The sequence below is a fragment of the Nilaparvata lugens genome, chromosome 2 (genome assembly GCF_014356525.2).
Source record: "Nilaparvata lugens isolate BPH chromosome 2, ASM1435652v1, whole genome shotgun sequence".
NCBI lineage: Eukaryota > Metazoa > Arthropoda > Insecta > Hemiptera > Delphacidae > Nilaparvata > Nilaparvata lugens.
Window position 1 is genome coordinate 27,007,417 of NC_052505.1, and position 23,766 is coordinate 27,031,182.

Here is a 23,766-nt window from a genome sequence, read left to right on the forward strand (position 1 = left end):
ATATTATACAATATAGAAAGTGATAATATTCCTTCAATTGACAATTCAAAAATATTGTCTCTAAATTTACCAGTTCATCAGCACTGCCTTCCAGATTACTAAATGCTGTGATAGAGTGGGTGAGCGCCTAATTTTGAATTTAAAATTATCTCACAACGAATATGTCACCTTTTACTTATGTTTAAAATTTTGACATAATAGAAGCAGAAACGCTAGCCATAATTTCCTTAGCGTCATATCGAAAAATTTCTGATGCCAAAGGTACTTTTCAGTATTAATTTTGTCTATTATAGAATAATATAACTGATATATAAGTTCTCTCCATATTCGTTAGTGTAGCCAAACTCTACCAAATCTATTATAGCTCTGCACAATAATTATTCCCAAATCATTGATTGGCAATGAAAAAATATATAATATAATTAAATGTTAATAGTACGACATCCCGTCACAATGGTCATTTACCTCATGAATGATTGTTTCTGCCCAAAACGATGTTGAGGACTGATTTATAATATTATAAATGCGGTTAAAAAGTTACCATAGAATAGAATGACTATACCTTCATTATTGACCTAGGAGGGCGAAGCTATATAGTGAGGTCCACGTTATAATGGCAGTGATAAAGATAGAAGAATAGCGATGCCGATTCTCTGCATTAATTAATCATATTTCTTCACTGTCAAAAGCATAATTGGCACCGTTGTGGACCTAAAAAACGATAGTACCACCGTCTTTGTCGAATGATAGACAAGTATAGCAAAACCAAAGTTGATCAAATACTGTCATTATAATGTGGACCTTACTATAGGGCGCAGTCGGCCCTCTCTTACACTTAACCCTCATCCATACAAGTTACCGTACCGAACCATACAAGTTACGTACTATATTTTTGTCATAATTATATATGAAAAAAATATTATTGAGAAGCAGAAACCATTAACAGCTGCTGCTGGAGATAGGCCTACTGCATTCTATAAACATAACCCAGCCCCAACAGACCGACCCATCGAGATCAAGAATAGGAACAATTATTCTACAGTGCAGAATATTCTTTGTCGTTCAGTACTTATATATTATTTTTATACGTCCTTTTTGTTCAAGAAATTTTTTACACACCCACACTAGATTAGGTATACCCACTAAGAGTGCACTCGAGAAATAGAAATCAAAGTACCCTTTAAACATTACAATATTGTTACGGTACTTGTTCAGTTTTCTCTGCTGTCAGAGACCGGGGAATCATCATTTTTCCTTTGCTACCGTATACAATTTTTTAAATTAAACACAACATTATTGGAACTTCAAATAAAAAATAGTGTGAATGAAAATTATGGGTGCTTAGGACTATAAATTCATACTTGTGGTATTTGAGAAATATTTTCCTATGGGGTAGTTGAAAAAATATTTATGAGAGCACTATGGATAATCAAGTCAATAAAAAATCCCCAATGAAAATAGAATAAGTTATACTGTGCATATAATTTGACTTGAAAATACACACACACATGATTAATATTGAATAATAATTATTTAGTAGAGTTTAATAATTTCTCAATTCGAGTTACCAAACTCAAAATTCAAACTCCAATTCTTCACTAGAGGTTGATCTTTGCTAAAAAATAACTTATTTGCTAGAGAACTACACTTTGCCATCATAGAGATAAAAACAATTTCTAAAAATTATCTCCAAATAATTATAATATAAAAACTAATTCAGTAGGTAAACTGAACCTTGATTTTAAATGCAGTAAATATTTACGGTACGGTAGGTCGTCACACACCCCGCAGCTAAACGTGTATAGATAGAAATACGTCTTTGGAAGACGTAGCCGTCCTTTCTCCCAATGTTGAAAGCTAGCTAGCTAAGCTGCTGTGAACGGGGCAGATTGCTTAGCGTGGATTAACATTGGAAAGATAGGACGTGTTTCTAGTACCTACACGTTAATGGATGTGTGACATACTATAAATATGAAAATATGATACAACCTCATTATGTACTCAAAAATGTACTGGTTATTGGGGAGAAATCCAAGCCTTTCAACCTACAATAAATTATTATTGTATAGACAGATTCTTCGGCCTGTGTGATTGTATGGCATCCAGCTGTGGGGCTGTGCAAGGGAAAGTAGCATAAACACCATCTAGAAATTCCAGAATAAGGTATTAATTGTTAAGGTAAGGTAATTGTTATTATTAAGGTAAGAATTGCTGTTAATGCTCCATACTTTGTCAGAAACTCGGACCTCCACAGGGACCTGCAGTTGGAGCAGTCGATGTGATGATCACAAAGGCTGCCAGAAACCATGAATAGAATCATATGAAGAGACTCTACATAATCATAAGAACATCGAAGCTCTACACCTCATTGACAACTCTGTTACAGTCAGGAGAGACTGAAAAGGAAGAATCCTACAGATCTCGTGTAAATGTAGCATAGTGTTAGTAAGTGATACTGAAAGTAACAGTGCATGGGCATTGCTCAATTAGACTGTGAAGGAGTGTGATATACCCGTTTAGTGTCAAACTTTAACCTATTCATTTAAGCTGCCAGAACTGAACTGAACTATTAATTCTCTGCCGCCAGAATTGAACTGTTCATCAACCAAAGTGTTAGATTGCAGTCAAATTACAAGAAAAAAATATATAACCCAATAAGTTTTTGCCATTGTGGGAAATTGTCAGTCGTTCACAGCAATATCAAGATAATCAACCTTGGATCATTTTACGATCATTCCTTGGATAATATTGAGATACCGTATGTAATCTCCTCTTGACAAGCCAGAGGTCAGAGTGTAGACATTATCTCAAAATAATTTCCAATCGTTGTATTATTTCAATATTGAAAATAAATTTGCGAGGATGAGGATAAATACTAGAAGAAGATTAATCACTTACATTGAAATAAAAAACATCTTTAATTTACAAAAGTGTGTCTATGTCTACGGTTCAGTTCACTCAACGTATGAGTAGTACAACTTATAAAGTCTTGTAATGAGTTGATTTGTTTTTGTTTTGTAAATGATTGGTCGATGGTGATTCTGATAATTATGAGTAGGCCTAGGCTAATTTTGTCTAGTAGCCATGCTTTTGGTATCCTCCGTGACTACCTCCGAAACCTCCATGACTTCCGTGACTACCTCCGTGACTTCCGTGACTGCCTCCATGACTTCCGTGACCACCTCCATGACTTCCATGGCTGCCTCCGAAACCGCCTTGAAAATAAAAAATATTAGCTATAGTATTGAAACAAAAATAGACAAAATGCAATAAAGATACAAAAATATAAAAAATAGACAAAATGCAATAAAGATACAAATACATAAAAAGAGTAATGATTATTATCAATTTCACCAAGCTTAATAATTTTGTGCTTTTCAAGTATTTCCTGTGTGAATATATCATAGAAGGCGTGTGAATATATCATATCATGTAGAAGGCACCTGAACTATGAATCGGGGGACACTGATGTGTGGGAGATATCAGCAGGTATTGATCGCCCACCATGAAACAAAGTCCTCAAGTCCTTCCACGGCTGATTAAAAAACACTTATGATTTGTGCGGCCTTATGCTATTTATACGGTAATTCAAAAAATTACATCTCGATAAAGTTATTTTTGCTCAGTGGGCTATTTTTTCTATAATATTGATTTTCCCCCGAGAATGCCAAATTGCATTTACATTCTTGGGTCAATTTGTTTACGGTAAGGTAATCATATTCCCTGTGATTTTGTTGGTGATGAAGGAAGTTGATAAGGAAATTAATGATATCATATAATATGGCGGTTGGTACCCAACTACAAGCACGAGCGTCTCAGACGCGCTGAATTTCTCAAGCTCGTTGGTCGGATGCATTGTCTCCTATGGGTGAAATATATATATATATATATATATATATATATATATATATATATATATACGATCAAAATAGACGCTCCTCGTAAGAGGCCATGTATTTTCTAAAGACACGAAAAATAAATTCAGCGCGGATTACTCTCGTATAATCGGGGCAACTTTGATACGGTAGATCTAACTACTTTGTTTTGTCTATATGTCTATTTGATTTTTACATGGTGTACTCGTGATTTTTATAGTGCTAATTGACATATGTTATACGGCATATTGTATGGATTTAGAATAAAACAGAATTTTCTCCATACATAAATCAAATTTTCTTTTCAGCAAGCTTTTATTTTTGGAAAAATGCCACATCAGTTGAGCCACTCTCTTTTGTTAAAAATATTTCTTGCGTTGGTTTGTGTGTGAATTTTTTTAATTCCTCATACCTCCTTGACTTCCGTGGCCTCCGTGACCGCCTTGACTGCCTCCGTATCCTCCGTGGCTTCCATGACTACCGCCTCCGAAATCACCTCCGTGGCTTCCATGACTACCGCCTCCATGGCTACCGCCTCCATGGCTACCGCCCCCATGGCTACCGCCCCCATGTCCGTGGTCGTGGCCACCGCCTCCACCGTAAGGCAAAGGTTCAGGCTCGGGGGCGGCCATAACTGTACATATCAGTGCGACTGCCACCTTTGCAAAAAAAATATTTATCAGTTTCTTTTTATGATGATGATTGTGATTCTGATTTTATATTGACATTTTAAAGATAAATTCATACTCATCTACATAACTAGTAACCACCTGGATTGGAGAACTCGCTCAAGAATTTGCTGTTGTATTGCAATATTTGAAACCCGCAACTTTCAATTATACAGAGTTGGTGAAAATTAGGGAAACAGCAAAATATTTCTTTCACAAGGGCATAATTTGACAGGAGATCAAATTATAATTTGACATTGGGAATACTATTAGAAATTAAATAATCACTCTTCAAAAATTACTCTGTTGCTTCAACATTTTTGTCCCTGATATGAATCGAAACTAATTTTTTGAATGAGAAGGTGGTCATGTAATACGGTACATAATTTCGATACAGAGTTCCAAGAGAAAATGAATGGCAAAAACCGCACATTGGATTGATGTCTCAATCCGCATCAGTTTTTGTTGTACTGTATCTGAAATGATGTGTCAGCGCAAGATGGTCTGTCTGTGTGATAGCTTCCAAATAGCCTCAGCTGATGTTATGAATGAAATGAATGGAGAATAACTGAATAACTGTTGTAATTGCATGCAATGAAATCTTCAGCTGACTAAATGATAAATCAAAACATTTTTTTTCTAATGCACTTTCAATGTTATCTGTTATATCCTGAAAAAGGACGAAGGAGTGAGTCGATTTCATTGTCCAACGAACTTGACCTCTAAGAAGGGTTCGAGGAATACGTATTCAAAATTTGAAGCCGATTGATGAATTCTTTCTCAAGTTATTGTAAAACATACAAACAGACGGACAACGACTTTGGCCTTTAGTAAGTCAAAGTGTGAACTCGTTAACGCTCGTTCAATTATATTATCTTTATGCTATCTCTTATTTTCAATCTTTACCTGTATCTATGAACTATATGAAAATAGCTTGATTTATATTAGTATGGCATCTTTGTCAAATTTTGAAGATTCCACACTTAGGTAGGCACGTTTCTCAAATTCAAATATGATGTGGTGCACTGTCTGCTCCATCGCCGCACAGTAACATATAGTGGATGGGTAGTGGGGAGTCTGCAAGCCTCATTTGAAAAATTTTGCGTTGCATCTCCCATGTTGGGTTCGTACAGTGCCACCCAGATTTGCAGGGGGAGCTCATATCTGGATGCGAATATAGGTCTACTCATCTATACCTACGGTTCATACCTATATTATCTGAATTTGTATTAGAATTGTTTCATCTATTCTTATATCTGTAGCTGTAAGCAGTTGCAGTATCCATATTATATAAATGTAATATTATTGTAGTTATTGGCCAATCTTCATCACTGTTTAGCCCATATAATTCATATTAGGAGAAAACATGCAATATTGTCGCCCACTAAGTTCAACGTTATAATTTTATTTCTTTCAATTATTTTCTCACATGAAAGTTGTTTCAATCAATTGGATTAGCAGTGTATATATACGGTATTGTAACTTTATTATATACTTTTATCACTTTATTTTTATTACTAGCAGTCAGGCTCGCTTCGCTCGCCATATCCGTCTAGCCAGGGGGCTCCGCCCCCCTAGACCCCCGACTGGATCGTCCAAGAATGAGATCAGCAGGCTCGCTTCGCTCAACTGCATTTTTCATTTGAGCATTTTTATCATATTATGTTAGGACGATCCAGTCGGGGATCCAGACTAAACGTCTGGCTAAACGGATATGGCGAGTGAAGCGAGCCTGACGGCTAGTAATATAATATTCCCAGGAATAGCTCTGATTGAAGTAGCAGTGCCCAATCAATTTTTCCGCGATAAATGCATTTCAATCTTCAACTTTGTGCCAACCCTACAAAGTCAACTCAACTTAATGCCAACCTGACAAAATTATTAATTTAGTTACCAGTTAACAACTGTTTCGAAGAGGTACTCTCTCTTGATTATAGTTCTATATTAACATATGGTATGGACATTTTTCAATTATAATTAAGAATAAGGAGAATATACATGCTAAAAGACGAACTTTAAACCCTTAAAAGCCACCCTTAGAGTTAAAATATTGCCAAAAGATTTCTTAGTGCGCCTCTAAAGGGCCAACTGAACATAGCTACCAAATTTGAACGTTTTTGGTCCGGTAGGTTTTTTAGTTCTGCGAGTGAGTGAGTGAGTCAGTCAGTCAGTCAGTGAGTGAGTGCCATTTCGCTTTTATTTTTATTATATACGGTATTGTAACTATATGTGTTCGAACTATCGTTTCCCATTTTCAAAGTTTCAACTCCAAGTTACCGGGTGGCTATCGAAACAAACATTGAAATATCTCTTATACTTATAATACCTAATCACAATCAATATTTTTGAGATTTATTAATTTAAAATTATGTTTCTACCATATTGATCTATTTATTATAATTCAATGATTATATTTATTCATTTCATATTGACGTTTATTGCATGAGATGATTGAAGATATCAACTTAATATTATTTTGTTAAAGTGAGCTATAAGAAGCTCAAGTTGAAAGAATGTAATTGAAAGATTGAATCATCAAGTCGATACCTTTCGATCTATGAATACATATTACCCTCATTCACTAATTAGGCTATATCAATCTAGTAAGATTTGGTAGTATCCTTTTTTTATTGCTTGTGTGTTAACAGTTCCACCACTCTTACATTCTGAAATAATTGATTGACAGGCTAATCGGCTCACAATTATTTCATAAATAGCATTTCTTAAGAATAACAAATTTTTGTTTGAATAAAAAAAGAAATGATTTAGGTACTGAAAATTTAGTGATTTGAGTATGATGTGTGTTGCAATATATTATGATGAAGTCTTCACTCTTGAAAATCTTGAATAACTCACTGGCAGGCTATTCGGTTTTAGTCACAACTCACAATACTATATTGTACAGATAAGATTTCTTCAAAATAATACCTATTCAAATTTTGAATGTGGAAAAGATATGATTATCTGATGTTGTTCTATGTTATCTCTGCTTTATTTCTATTTCTAAATGTCTATCACTTTCTTTTTGCACCTGACCTAATACAGAGTGGGGCAGAGCCGATTGACGAGTTTGGAAGGATTATAAGTAATGAACCGTTGAACCGTTCAACTTAGAAAAAAACTCTTAAATGGGTTAAATGTTGACAAGATCCATGTATGTTCCTACGGGACTTCCCACAATCCAAGACATACCGGTACGCTAATAATAATAATTTATGATATATAATATAATGAAATAATAAATTGCAAAAGTTTATAATGAATATTGTTGTAACTAGTCAGTAATCTATTTATAGAAAAATTGAAAACAATTGGACCAAACAATACTTGATATTATTTAAAAATAATAAAAATAGATTATTTGTATGGGAAAAAAATCCGCATTGAGAAATAATTCGATCGAATTGCATCGAACTGAACTTGAGATAACACACAATAAATCATTCCAATTCATGAAATGATGATAAACACAATTATTTACTGTATTCTAAAAAAAACAATACTTGCTAATTTTCCTAACTGAGAAAAATACAGAGTTCTGATTGGCTACTTACAATAAGAATAAACTGGTGACGAGCCATATCTCAGCTCGATGTGTGAAACAAAACTGTTTTCCAAATGATAACTAGAAGGAGACTGATCACAATAATGCCGGGTGTGGCAACTTATATACATACACGAGTTTATCGCAAAAAACAACTGGATTACCGAAGTGGATGAGAATGATGAGTCGTAAGAGGAGGAGGAGAAGGGGAAGAATAACAGTGCGATCAAAAGTAGAAGAACACGAAGTGACGGTGAAGGAGGTGATAAGAAGGAGGAGGAGTAGGATGAGGAGGAGTTGATGGAGGGGGATGAGTAGGAAGAGGAGGAGGAGGAGGAGGAGGAAGAAGAGGAGGAGGAGGAGGAAGAGGGGGAGGATGAAGAGGAGGAGGAGTTCTTTGACAGAATAGAATCTTGTAATTTTAGTTGTGAAGATCAGGGTGCTGCTTCTGTAGAAAGGTTGATGGGAAAAAAACTAAAATAAGGAGAATATAAAGGAAAGAAAGAAGGTTAAGGAGATAAAAAAGAAGAAAGAAGACGCCGATTGTATGATTAGATGACCAGGAGGACGCACACACAAACTTGCTCCGAATACCGGTTTTATTAATTTGCCAAATGAAAAACTCTTGCCATTTTTTCTTTGATGCTCCTAATTTGCTTTGATCAGATCTGTAAGTAGCTTGGATCATACTTTGTTCCAAGTTAATTAAACTTAATTGAATTGTACTATATAATAATTATAATTTTTTAATAACTACATTCATTTCAAGTTCTCAGTGATTATTAAAATTAATATTGCATTCTAATGAAATGTTCAATCCTTCTAAATTAAAAATTTCTAGTTTCTTAATTTTTGACAGAAAATTGTAATTCAATTCTTTAAAATTAAATGTATGTGTAAATTTTTCTGTTTATAAAATTTGAGAAATGAACAGTATAAACCTGTTGCTCTCCCCTAGTCTAGCTATAATAGCCTAATATTATTTGTATTTGTATAAATAAATGAATATAATGAAAATAATTAAACCAATTAAATTAAAAATTGTCTGAACTTAAAACAATAGTCAACTTATTGAATTAAATTCCTAGAATTTCAATTATTTTTGTAGAATATATTCGAAAACTATTTAATAAATAGACAATTAAGCTATTACGTAAAAATCAAATCAAATCAATCAAATCAAATAAGCTTTATTCCTCAAAAATATACATTACAGGAAATTAAACACACTTTACATAGATACAGGAATACCCCTACAAGACTATTCGTCTGTGTGTAGGGGTGAGTTCTGGGTAGCCTGAAATATATCAGGGTGCTAAGTTGAATTAAGTAATAAATTAAATTGTGAGGAGAAAAAATAAATATTCGGTTTATAAATAATGAATGAGTTAGATAACTAACTACAAAGAAATTATATTTACTTAAAATATAAATAGAAGTAATTTGAAAAGTTAATGGAAACATTTAAAAGGAATGCTAGTAAAAAAAAATAAATAAATAAAGATAGATAAGGAAAAAAAATTAAAAAAATGATAGAACATGATAGAGCAGGGACAAGCGGAGCCTCAGGTAAGATTTTGGAATTGAAAAAAATATATATGAAGGGATTTGAATAAGAGAAATGGAAATATCTGGGTGAATTCCAAGCATCGTAGAGGATAATAGATTAATGCCAGTACATAGACCGAAGCAGGCTTTCAGACATTTCTGTGCCAAGGTGGTATAACCACCCCTCCACCATACGCTTGAATGCCGGCACACTGCATACCTCCATACTGATTCTAATCTCAGCCGGCAGATTCCTGTACAGAAGTTGAGAAAGATAGAAAGGGGTTCTCAACTCCAGTCCATGAGCCACCCGTGGCGTCGCGAATCCATGGTTGACTCTAAATCGTGTGGGGTAGGTGTGAGGAATTTCGGGTAGAATGTTATATCTATTTTTTTTAGAAAGAGCAGTAGAGATTTTATGTAAAGTTGTCTAATATTTAAAACAGGAAATTCAGTAAATAATTCAATTGTTGGGTAGTGCTGTTCCTTTTTCAAAACTGTTTTAATTAATTGTCTTTGCGACACCGCAAGCGGCTCCAAGAGAGTAGCGTGCAGACCCCCCAGACAAGAATGCCATACTGGATGATTGACTGGACTTAAGCGAAGTATACAGTCTTACAGTGCGCCTCACTCAAAACATGGCCTAGCTGGGAGAATGCATACAATAACCTTCTAAGTCTCTGCTTCACAAACTGGATATGCGGACCCCAACTCAAACCACTATCAACTATAATACCTAAGTACTTGTACTTATTTACTCTTTCTATTTTTGAGCAATTACAGACAGTTGATGTTGGATCTCTGCACGAATGAAGTATTAAGTCTCTTGGCTCTGGATCTTGCTGGTTACGGGTTGTGATGGGCATGTATTTGGTCTTATCTATATTAACGGTTAAGGAGTTATGGTCGAACCAGCTCTTTATTCTGGCCAAATCAGAAGTAGCATTTTTGAATACATCGTCCCACTGTTTTCCTGATGATACTACAGCTGTATCATCAGCAAATAGAAAGATTTTACTATTAATGTCAAGCAATGGGAGATTGTTAATATAGATTAGGAAGAGAATTGGCCCAAGGGTACTTCCCTGCACAACGCCATAATCAACCTTTTCCAAACCACTTCCACTGTCATTAATCTGGACATATTGTGTCCTGTTCTGTAGGAAGCTCTTAAACCATTGTAGAGCTTCTACAACTAAAAAATAGTTGCATTGATTCATAACGCACCTTTAGGTAAAAAGCCTCTTGTTATAATAGGTACTCTTTCAAGAACTAATAAATAGATAATTATTGTTGCTCACTTCATGAAAAATTGATACGGTAATCTATTAACATGAAGAATCGCAATCAATCAAGTGTACAAATAGTTTTAGAACTCATTATTAGTCGCATACTCTTAGTATTATTAGGCTATTATTACTCTTACTATTAACTTACTCTTCTTATTAATACGGTAATTGGTGTGCCAGGTGATTATATATGCCAATAGTTGAATAATAATCCACTGTTTCAACAGCTTTGTCAATGAAAAGGTCATGTCGTGTGCAACAAGACAGCTTTCTGTGAGGTGGTCATTCGTATTGTATATCACCACAGTCACCATAGTCGTAAATATAGGTATATGAGGTTAAAGAGGTATGCATAAGATAATGAAACGTAATCAATCACTATAAAGTGTGATGTTAGCTCTGAATTATTTTCCATTTCATTTATCATGGGCCTATAGTGCGTTTCAACTATTTGTGATTATCCATATATCTTTGTTTGATTAAAAGAGAGTTTTTCTAAAATGAGCTTAGTCTCTCTGTACTTAAGATGTTAATAACTTGAATACGTGATGAGTGATAAAATTTAATAATCAATAAGTTATTCATGTTATTCATCACGAGTTGGGCCTCGTAATATATATACTGCTGCAGCAATATATAACATTCCGTATCACCTTATGTTATTGAAACTAACAAATAAATTAAAAAAAATCATGAGATTCAGTCACCAACAAAATTCATTTTGAACTGTAGTGAGTCATCTTTATAAATAAACTGAATCTTCTCATTCAACCTATGCTGACAGTTTGAAGTGAATTTCACTATAGTTGGTTGACTTTTATATCTGATTCCTCATTTCCTCGTCCTTTTGTCAACGCAGTGTCAATGAATTTCATACTAGTTTTACTTGTATTGGAGGAAAACCAGTTAATCATCTCAGGTGTCAAGGTTTGGACCTACTATTTGATATTCTATTTGATATACCATTTGATGACTCATTTGCTTCCAATGTCTTTATCTATTCTATTTGATACCTACCGTATGATTTACAAGATTTGAATAATTATTCACCAATATTTCATACATATAACCCGAAATTATTGATCCATATTGTTCAGTGAGTAATCTTAGAACTTTCTTGAAAACAATCACTAGAATCTTGGAGTCTAGTAAGAAGAGACACTATAAACTCATATTCAAACTAGTTGATACATTTAAATTTCATGTTCCTTAATTATTTTCATTTATGACAACTTGATCACCAGAAAAGTATCGAGTCTATCAATTGTCCACTTATCGACAAAAATATAAATTGTTTGGTATTGATTCAGGCTGTGGGGTTGTGGACCACCAAACCAGAGCCTGGTGGAACGAGGATTTTTGGAATTTGGACTGTAGTTTAGTAAAATTCACCATGCCAATCAATATTTTAATATGTATTTCTGAAGAGATTCAACGATACCAATAGGAAGTTCTACAACTTTTGAGAAATTCTAATTGTACTATCACGAAATCAATGTTGTCACAAACAACACTAAAATCAAAATATTCAATGGATTCTACAAGAAAAAATTCCAAAACAACCAGTTTCGATCGGTACACTCCATTATCAATTATTTTAGATGAAACACGAATTCCATCTAGGCTACTGAAGCCACTCTTTTGGTCTAATAATGTTGGTTGCAGTTGTAGCAAAATCAAGTCTTCCTATTCATTGAAGAAATTCAGCACCATTATTCCTCCCTCTACCGATGCTGTATTAATTAGTAATTTTATGGAGTAATTGAATAGTAATTATTTATTTACGGTATCAGTTAGTAATAGTAATAGTGGTACCGTAGCATTTATTTAAATATTAATAATTATTAAACGAAAATCCAAATTGAATGCTGTAAATCACCCCAAAGACTTCTGCTACTGCAAATATTGACAATAGTAGGGTAAACAGCTAGATGGAAATTCGATGACCGCTACTATTCAAAATTTATTTGTCAGCCCGGGAAGCCACTCTTATTCATTTAATTTATCAATAATTTTTGTCATCCTTCCATTTACCCCCACGCACAAATGTCCCTCTGGGACTCATGTGGGCATCATCTTCAGCGAAAATTGCCGGATTCAATAAATTTAAAGTGAATTTAAACTAATTTGGAAATTAATAAATAATTTACTACTCAAATTCAAACAGGAACAAAATTTAATAACCCTATCACAGTATCTTGGATATTTCATGAAAAAATGAATAATTATATTATGGTAACATAATGTAGTTTATAACATTATGATTGATGTGAAGTATGATACAATTGTGGAACTTTTGGAATGATGTTATGGAATGTTGATAATGGAAGATGACTTATACAAAGTGTGACGTGGAAATCATCCATGGTAATGTCCTCCATGATGACCTCCGTGACCTCCATAATGATCCCCATGACCTCCATGGTAGTGACCTCCATGACCACCATGAGGGTAGTGACCTCCGTGACCACCATGAGGGTAGTGACCTCCGTGATGGTAGTGATCTCCATGACCTCCGTGGTAGTGACCTCCGTGACCCCCGTAACCGCCTCCGTAGCCGCCATCTCCATGGTGAGGCAGGGCTACCGGAACCGGCTCGGGAGCCGCCATTGCTGTGCAGATTAATGCAACAGCAACCTGGAGAGAAAAATTTCAAGAAATTGTCAGAGTTTGGTTTCATGTTTTGGAATAACTTCAGAGTTTGGAAAAACTTTGGAACAACAATAAAAAAGCAATGTGAATGATTTTTGCAGATTAGACAGTTTGATATTCCTATAATATTATTTGTGAGTAAAATAGAATGAAATAAAACAGATCAACAAATGAAATAATTCATTTTTATTAAATGAAACAAATTAACAGGTTGGAAGGAGCAATGGAAATAATTTCTCAAGATTTGACAGTTGAACTTTCTCAAGTGAAATTAAAGCAGAGCTATAAATGGAAAAGGATGAATATGAAAAATAATTTTTATAGATAAGAAAGAATACACTAAACGCTCAAGTTTTTATCTTAATATACTTGAGCTATTTATTGTTTATTATGAATATTTACTATTTTTTCAAGAGATTGAAAAAGATTAAGTTGGTACTGGTATCTGACATCTGAGCGATATGTGTCTCAGTTACAGGCAAAATATTTCTAGAAAGAACTTTCTTCCTCTCTACAAAAGAGATAGTTTTTCTTTCCAGAGAAGAACTGCCAGGGAAGCACGCACAGGAAATGAGAGAAAAACGAATATAGAAGAAAATTGGTTCAAATACTAAATTTAAATTATGAGCTAATGAGAACGAATATAGAACATGAAAAAATTAATATGAACGATATGATTTCTTATCAAGTGGGAAACTGGTTGTTAACTTGGATTAGACTTAAACAAAAATGAAAGATTATTCATATAAGCATATTTCTTTTGTTACATGCACAATTAGTTGAAGATTGTGTAGAATGATAGCTAATTCAATAATTAAGTTTTTAGAACTGAAGTAGCTGGGCTCCGTTTAAATTATTTAATTTTGCAGAACAGAAATAATTCTATTTGTACGGTAAACATTTGTTGAATGTAAGACAAGATGTGAATTTCAATGCTAATTTGTATGAAATTTATTACAGTCGAAATAGATATTACTTATATCATAAATAAGTAATAAATACAGCTGTGTAAATTAGTCAGGTGGAAGTTCTACTTATATTGTAATTGGAGATTCAGGAAAATCATGAAAACGTCAGAAGTGGAAGAAAAAATACTAGAATTTGAAACAGAATGGAAGAAAAGTTTCAAGAAAATGGAATAATACAAAGCAAGGTCATAAGTTAATAGATAAACCAAAATATTGGGTAAAGTTCATGAATCTAAAAAATAGAATGAGATATTTTTGAAAGTGCATTAATCAATAATATTATTTATGCTATCCATCTCTTAATAATCTGTGGTCAAGTGGAAATGATGAACATTCAAAAATAATAATTGATAATGAATTGGGATGAAGAATGCAAAGTAAGTTATCAGAAAGAGAGAATATGGCACAAACAAAATAATAGTCAGAGCAAGGTTACAAGATTAGGAATGGTGAATTGGAATATTATTGTTTACATTTATAAGAACAAATGCCAATGATATGAATGCGAGTAGTAGACTGCATTTGATTAGTCGATGAACAAAAAAAAAGATAATAATAATAATAATACTGTAAATGCAAATTAATTATTGATTAATTTGTGTGTTACTCAAATTCCTGATAAACAATAGAAGAGTTAGTGAAAAGTCCCTGATGAATAAAATAGTTTGATTGACAAAGCCGGAAATAGAAAAATGATCAAATTGAGATCAAGAAAACATCCAATGATGATACATGATAGTGATGGAAAAAATAATAATAAAAAGTTGTTATTGAAAAATTTGATAGGATTCCACTATCTCAACCATTGTTGTTTTCATAAGCTGTTTACATTTACTTGTCTTCAATTTATTGAGAGCTAGCTAATTGAATTCATGAAATGTCTGTTATATAATTAAATATTCAATTAAAACTTATGGGATTTTTCTGTTGTTTTCTAGTTGCCGTTACTAGAACACATAATATATATCCATTATCATTCCGTTATATTCAGTTCCATTAGCTTATTTGCTATGTCAAGTAAGCAAAGGAAAATTCCAGCAAAAGATTATATAAATCTATTATGAGTCATTTGAAGTGTCTTCATTGAGATAACAAAAACAATCACTGATTTTAATATTCGATTGATTACAGTAGGGAAAGCTGTTTCTGACAATCAAAGACAGTACCTAGCTACCTATTTTGCTCCCAAACACTCTCTGAAACATATTTTTATTCCTGTTCATGTTTATTGATTTCCACTGTAGGAAAAAATGAACCGAAATCCAATTATATTTCATTTATTCCCATACATTTCAATTTGGATCCACAGTCCATAACATCTCTTTTTACCAACTGTATTCTTGATTTTCGTGGGTATAAATTCCATTCAATTACAAAGTTCCCAGTATTAGTTATTTTATTTATTTGTAAGTTGCAATTTTTCTCTAAAAATAGAGAAAATTATAATGTACTTTCCCTTGAATGGATAACTAAGATTATAATATTATCCTTTTATAAAACTATTGCAACATTAAAAATCATCAATTAATTTTGATTTTAAAGAGAAAAAAATAAATTCCACAAAATTTAATTGAATTTATTAAATTTACAACAAAATCAATTGATATTATACATTATAAAAAAAACTAAAAAAAAATTTGGTTCATAAAAATTTGACAAAATCGAACACTTTCTGGAAAATTACAGCAATTTTTCTTTACCGAATCAATAATTTATAATATGGAGTCTCAGATATGAAAGACTGGTGAACAATGAAATCTTGATTCTGTTAAAAATTTCATTGAATGTGTTCACATAATAGCAACTTTAATTCCCACAATGGAGTTTTAGAGACCCAATTCAATATTTCCAAAAAAAATATCACCTAAATACCTCTCAGCTCTCAATCAAATTGAAAATTCATACAGAAATTGACAATTAATATGTTAGTATTCAATCTTTATAAATCAATCAATCCTAATAGTATTTACCCTATTTGGGCCTGATAAATAATAATTTGTCATAGAGAATCGATTTATAATGACAATTTCTTTCGAGAGAATAACAGTAAAATAAGGCTTGAAAACTTGATTTAAATCTACTCACGATTAGAATAAACTGCTGTCCAACCATTTCCAACAATAGCTGTCGACTAGATCGTGTATAAGCTGATACTGTTAAAAACCTGCAGAAGTGTGAAGACTTTTATAGGTAGTAGTTGTCGCTTTGCAAGCTGGAGGTCGTTGACAAGTGTGGTGAGGTTCAGCACAAATCTGTCAGTATTGGTTGAATGGGGAAAATCGGTGTTGACCATAAAGAATGGTGACAGTTTGGCTGTAGGGAGATCGTTGTAATTCCCCGACAGGGTGAGCAACAGGCAAGGAAGGAGGATATTATTATCGATTTGCTAAACGAGATGAGGAAAGAGAGGGAGAAAAAGGATTGAGAAGACTCGGTATAGATGAATAATAATAATTATTGACTACCTACCACAACATAGGTAGTATTGGACGCAGGTTCAGGCAAAAATCACACCCAAGCAAGCTCATGACAACATTTTAAAAAGCCGGTTAGCTATAGTAAAATTCAATTTAAACTGTCAGTATTTCTTATAAATGACGTCAATACTTCCCATTCAACGAATTCTGACAGTTTAGAATGATTCTGTTGCTTTCCAAGAGGATGTTTTCTTGGAATTGGTTTTTTGTGCGCCCCTCATGCACTGTTTTTGACAAATTACGCACCAGTGTATCCTGTTGATGTTTTTGTTGTGATGTGATCATCAACAGATTTGAATACTTGAGGATTCAGCTATGTTCGACTGAACATAGCGTGCTATTGATAGGCGATTATTTTTATGATAATTACCTCAAAGTCATTACCTTTTTTTACTTAGGCGATATCACTCCTTATCATTTACTCGGATTGTAATACATAACAAAATTTAAGTTTAATTCAAAGAGGTACTGCTTAACAAAAGATTATGTTTTAGATACTCAAGTTCTCATAGTTCTAGTTCTAGTTCTTCCTGGGGAGAGTGAATCTATATCTATAATATATAAATACGCATCTATATATCTCGTACAAGCGAAATGGCACTGATTCATTCACTCACTCACTCACTCATTCATTCATAATCAACAGATCTAATAATCCACTGGACCAAATACGTTCAAATTTAGCAGGTTTGTTCATTTGGTCACAGAGGAAAGAAGTAATACTTGGTCTGCTTATTCCGTGATTTGGTCATCTAGAGGCGCACTAAGAACGGATTTGAAAAAAATGTCCAAAGATACGTCCAAAATCTGCGTTTTACAGCGTTTTTCTACGTTTTCTCAGCTTTTTCAAGAACTAATTGCCAAAAAATGTTCATACTTGGTACACAGGCTCAGCTGAGGAATAAAAATGCCGTACCGTATTGGAGGACTCAGAATAACGCCAAAGATTTGGTCGATAGGTGGTTTTACTGCGTTTTCCTAGCGTTTTTGTGCGTTTTCTCACATTTTTCAACAATCAATCGAGAGAAAATGTTCAAACTTGGTACAGAGTTCAGCTAGGGTCTAGAAGTTTTTTCTTGAGAGGACTTCAAAATTACGTTAAAGATACGCCCAATATAGATGCTTTTACAGCGTTTTCAAAGTGATCCCCAGAGGTTTTTAGAGGGTTTCTTTTCTCAAGATTTCCATTGAATTATCAAAGAATTTTTCTACATTTCGCAAGCAAATTCATACTTGAGAGGATAAGATATGGATGTTTGTTAAGTTCTCCATATCAACATTGCTTCTTTCTTATTGATAAGCTTGTGATTGGTTGAATTCTCTCTTACAAAACACCAATTTTCTATCGCAATGATAACAAAATAGAGTAGTTATACTCTCTCATTTGTTAGCTTGTGGTTGGTTGAAGCTTTCTCACTGAAATCATATTGTCTGTGATCAAGATGAAATTACTGCTCTCTTATTGGCTAGCTTGTAATTGGTTGAACTTTGTATTACTCAGCTCTCATTGGCTGTTAAGAGGCGAGTGCGCCTGACGACGCAATCACCACTCTCTAATCAAGTACTATATTCACATTATTTTAAAACCTTCATAAAAGACACATTCATAGATGAACAGTTTATCCATCCGCTATCAGTTTATCTACAGTTCACTATAGTTTGTTATAGCTTCTTTAAAATTTTAATTTTATATGAAATGGTGGATTATATAGGAATCTATTCATCCTTTTTCTCAGATACAACGGCTAGATAGCAGAAAGCGCCGCATTTTGGAATGGGTTGAGCGGCAAGGAAAGCCTCGCCATCTGGGGACATTCTGACAAGCATTGGCCTCTCCACACTGGCTCTCACACTCGCACTCAGGAGGTGGAGGGGTTTCTACACCTACATCTCCATACAAATGAAGAGAAAGGGGCAACTATCCTATTCATTCAATGGAGAATACTCATGAATCATACAATCCAACTTCGATCTCTAAAGTCCGTGCAAATTTACTTCAGACTTGCAGGAATATGCAGCACAGAGAAATGGAGGGTGATCGGATTACAGTGATTAATAGAGTAATGAGTGGAAGCGCAGTTGCCAATTTGTCAGTCGTCTGACCGCTTTCAGACAGGTAACTTCGCATGTGTAGCATGAGCACATGAATAGTCACTAGAAGTTGGAGATCGCTGGCTGCTTCAAAACGGCAACTTCGCGCCTCTGTATCCCTCCCGATGTATGCTATCTCTGCTGCGCATGTCGGAAGTAAATTTGCACGGACTATATAATTATAGGAAACCACTTTTGCAAAGTTTGACTGACTTGGTCAGTTATATATATCTGCCTCAATAAGTTCTTTGCCACCCCTAACATGTGTCACCTCTAGGCACTGGCCTAGTATACCGCCTATTGGGAAAGCCGGCTCTGTATTGTAGATTTTACGAGATCGATGTCTCTTTGAGATTGTCTCGTACATCGATGGATTCAAGTAGGAAATGTGGTATCCAATAAATAGCTTGGTTCAAAAACAAATTATTAATTTCAATGATAAGTTATGTGAATCGTCATTTTGAATTTTCAAGAGATGCTGTTAAATATAATGGCAATAATACTGTAGCCTACATCATGTCGCAACCATGTTGTATGATAGTATAATATAGCCTAACATTGAACAGAAATCTTCTTTGGGATTTGGGATTATCGTTCTCTTATTATCTCTCTCAAGCTTGAAGCATCCTCTTAAGATTTAGATCATTACGTAATGTAGGCCCAACTTTAAAATATTTGAAGCATACATAGAATAGCCTACAATGATTTACTTCAACATTTATCAATTATTCAGCAGTATGCTCGCGACTGTAATTATTATAGCTAAAATAAAGAAAATTTAATCAATCGGAATTCCTCTGCAAATTTGCTACTGATTAAGTTATTGCAGTTATTTCAGTATATTGCTATACTGATTGTTTGTTTATTTTCTCAAGTTATGTGATTGACCTCTCCACGATTCACGTGTATTATATGATTGATGCCGTTTTAACTTTTTAAGGCTATAGAAAGTCAAAATTAGATACACGTGTCTCAAAATCTATTAGGTGGTTATGAATTTGCAAGCATCAATCTGATAAATAGCCCCACTTTAAACCAGTATTTCGCGAAACAGTAATTTGAGAAGCAGAAACCTTCTAGTTATTATAATTAACATCGTCATTATTGGGTAGTTCAATTTTCTCAATCTAACGACCTCTTTCAGTCATTTGAAAAATTTGAATAATTACTTCGATTCCAGATCAAGAGTTCATTTCTTTTTATCTGGCGAAGGAAATTTCACTTTTCATCTGTTACTATATCGTAAAACTCTACAATTATTGTATTTTTTTCTTACTATTTAAGGAGATGTAAACATCGACGAGGAAAATTATTCATAAATCCACCAGTTAATCAAACTGGCTGAGAAAATTGAAAATGACTGATAATTATTGGATATATCTATAGCCAATATTGCCAGTCTACGTAATATTAAAGTTTTTTCTGCTTTCTTGTAAACCATAGGCCTACATAGGCTACGTTAGAATGGCGATGACTATAAGGGTTGAATTAATCAATAATACAGTATAACATTAATACAGTATAAGCATAGATGAAGGATAAGCGTAAGCCTATATTCCTTGTCTCTGGTATAAGTTAATATTCATGAGTTGATTAGCTTACTGAAAATCTCACAAATAGCTTCAAATTTAGGTAGGCCTACATACTTTGATTTTCGTGTAAGTGGGAAGTCGGAACAGGTCAAATTTTTGGGTGTTTTGAGCATGAAACGAAACCATTCACTGCCAATGAATAAATCATGAGAGAGCGCTGGAGCGCAGCGCAGCATCGGCAGTTATTATCTTTTACATATTTTTCATCAGCTCCTAAACCCTCATAACCGAAAAATGTTCTCCAGTAGTCATATACTGCTGATCTTTAGTCTAGGTACTTAGTCTACATTGTTTTTTGTCAGTGTGTCGTGGAAACTTCCTAATAAAATGAACATAGTTTATCACAAGATGCACCGGTAAACACATTGACTTATCAAAGTTTGTCAAGGAATCCAAATTAAATAGTTATTTGTATATCGAGTGAAAAGTACTGTTTTTCTCCCTGAGACAAAAGTTTGAAGCCCGTGGCGAAGCCGAGGGCAACAATTTCCCTGAGGGAGAAAAAACATTTTTCACTCATGATATACACAACATCTTCCTCCACCTACATTTTTTAAAAACTTCAAATAAAATAATTTTTAAAAACGTACGTGACCAAACAATGTGTTACAACATAATCTAAAAAGTAAACAGAAACAGCTGGCTTGTAATCACAGTTCTCCGCCGACAGCGCTATCTGTCGGCAAAAGTTGTAACAACAATGGCCGCCACAACTACAGCTATGATGAAGTTCCCGTTTCAAATTTGATAAGTTCATGAGGAATACTCGTTGGCTGGTACTTTGAATAACATGGAATAAAAAAAATTACATTTTTTTAGTATAGTGATATGAAGTTGTAATCATTTTAGCATACAAACATAAATTTCATATATTGATCGAATGTCTGGTTGAGGTATTGAATTTAGTTGGTTTAATGACTACTCTATATGCTTCCTCATCCGAGCTTAGACCTTCTAACCTATTACAATGTAAGTTTTTAAAATAGAGATGCTTCCCATGTTATTTAAATGGAGTCACTTTTCCTCCCTAGGGAGTTTTTCTGTTTTTTACTACCGTAAAGTAAATAGTACTTGAGTACTATAAGTAGTAGTGTTTATCGAGTAAAGTAAGTAGTACTTTAGACAGTAGGTGGAGGAAAAGAATATAGAAAGAAGTTTGAATATCGGACCACAGTAATCAATAGGGTTACAGCATAGAGAAACAATAGCATAAGTTACGAGTTAGTATAGTAACATTAGTTATAGTTACTATAGCATAAGAAACTGTAGCATAACTTACGCTATTGTTTCTCTATGGTTACAGTATACAATGTGATTTGTTTTAATGAACGGACTCGTTGACATTTCTGACCAGATACGATCTTATGTTAGCTTCGTCATTTCTAAACATCAAGAGCATAGATTTCCGACATTTCTCAATGGTATCAGTCACCTGAGATTGATTCAATGATTTTCCAGTCACCTCAACTGTAATTCTATTCAATTGAACCATCGTCATGCAAAACACTCATCAATGATTAAATCTCAGATTCCCACTTATTAACATGAAGCCTAACTTCCAGGAAGCCATAACACCAAATAATTTAATAATCCACTTTTAAATCAAATCAGTCGTATTTTAGCTCAATTATTATTACCGACAGGAAACTAGACAAAGATCAGTAATTACTTTCTCAACTACATCCTGTTTATCACTTGAACAAGAAACACTTTCAGTAAAGGGTAATCCCAATCTATTCATGTTTATAATCTGCAATGTGAAAACATACAGGTTTAACCAAATATTCTTCCTCATAGTCAATAAGAAAATTCCGAAGTAAAAGTGATTCTAGTTTATTTATAATCTTCAATCGAAACTTATAATTGAAATCAAATACTGTGCCGTATGTTTCCTTAAAATGAATGAGAGAATCATGAGTGAAGGTATTTCCGATTTATTTATAATCTATATATATAAAAGGAAATGGCACTCACTTACTGACTGACTCACTCGCAGAACTAAAAATCTACCGGACCAAAAACGTTCAAATTTGGTAGGTATGTTCAGTTGGCCCTTTAGAGGCGCACTAAGAAATCTTTTGGCAATATTTTAACTCTAAGGGTGGTTTTTAAGGGTTTAAAGTTCGTCTTTTAGCATGTATATTCTTCTTATTCTCTTAATTATAATTGAAAAAAGGCCATACCATATGTTAATATAGAACTATAATCTAGAGAGAGTACCTCTTCGAAACAGTTGCTAACTGGTAACTAAATTAATAACTTTGTCAGGTAGGCATTAAGTTGAGTTGACTTTGTTAGGTTGGCACCAAGTTGAAGATTGAAATGCACTTATCGCGGAAAAATTGACTGGGCACTGCTACTTCAATCGGAGCTATTCCTGGGAATATTATATTACTAGCCGTCAGGCTCGCTTCGCTCGCCATATCCGTTTAGCCAGACGTTTAGTCTGGACCCCCGACTGGATCATCCTAACATATTATGAAAATGCTCAAATGAAAAATGCAGGCGAGCGAAGCGAGCCTGCTGATCTCATTCTTGGACGATCCAGTCGGGGGTCCAGGGGGCTCCGCCCCCTGGCTAGACGGATATGGCGAGCGAAGCGAGCCTGACGGCTAGTCATCAATAACTGTAACAGGTGAATCACGTTAGCTTAATATGAATAGAGCTCAATATACAGAGCGAATCTCTGGAATGTAATTAGGACAAAAAACTACATTGCTACATTGAAGTTGGGACTAATGTAAGCTTCAAAGTATGCTTCAGCGGGGGTCTATTTTATTGAAACAGCTAAATAAGATGTAACTTAGTTTGTTATATTGCCCAAATACAAATGTCTCATCAAATGAGGTTAATATATGAAGAGAATTGAGGTCTATTTCCACTAGTCAGTAGAAATATTTGAAATTATTGTATTGGAACAACATATTATTTAGAAACTATGCCTTGTTTATGTTCAATACAAAAGTTTTATCAATTAAGGTATAATTATTACATTGGTTCTTCGAAAGCTCCTAAAAGAATATAGCTGTGTGATGAAATTAGCAGAAAAGATTGTAAACAAT

At 33.9% G+C, this 23,766-nt stretch overlaps 2 protein-coding genes across 3 annotated transcripts; both read right to left on the reverse strand.

The window, feature by feature from the left end:
• Nucleotides 1-2,894: 2,894 nt before the first annotated feature.
• On the reverse strand, nt 2,895-8,358 carry LOC111045787 (keratin, type I cytoskeletal 10). 2 transcript variants are annotated; one of them, XR_005570442.1, is made up of 4 exons: nt 8,098-8,328; nt 4,288-4,534; nt 3,018-3,215; nt 2,895-2,984 (listed from the first exon to the last, which is right to left on the reverse strand). XR_005570442.1 is itself a non-coding variant. In XM_039420926.1 (3 exons), the coding sequence occupies exons 1-3, from the start codon at nt 8,122-8,124 to the stop codon at nt 3,076-3,078; spliced, it is 414 nt and encodes a 137-aa protein (XP_039276860.1). In that variant the 5' UTR covers nt 8,125-8,358; the 3' UTR covers nt 2,895-3,075. The 2 variants fall into 2 exon arrangements, 1 of the variants encoding a protein (XP_039276860.1); XM_039420926.1 differs by having other exon boundaries at nt 2,895-3,215; nt 8,098-8,358.
• Nucleotides 8,359-12,321: 3,963 nt separating this feature from the next.
• Nucleotides 12,322-17,085, reverse strand: LOC111045767 (cold and drought-regulated protein CORA). The gene is made up of 2 exons (XM_022331221.2): nt 16,630-17,085; nt 12,322-13,561 (listed from the first exon to the last, which is right to left on the reverse strand). The coding sequence occupies exons 1-2, from the start codon at nt 16,654-16,656 to the stop codon at nt 13,283-13,285; spliced, it is 306 nt and encodes a 101-aa protein (XP_022186913.2). The 5' UTR covers nt 16,657-17,085; the 3' UTR covers nt 12,322-13,282.
• Nucleotides 17,086-23,766: the final 6,681 nt, after the last annotated feature.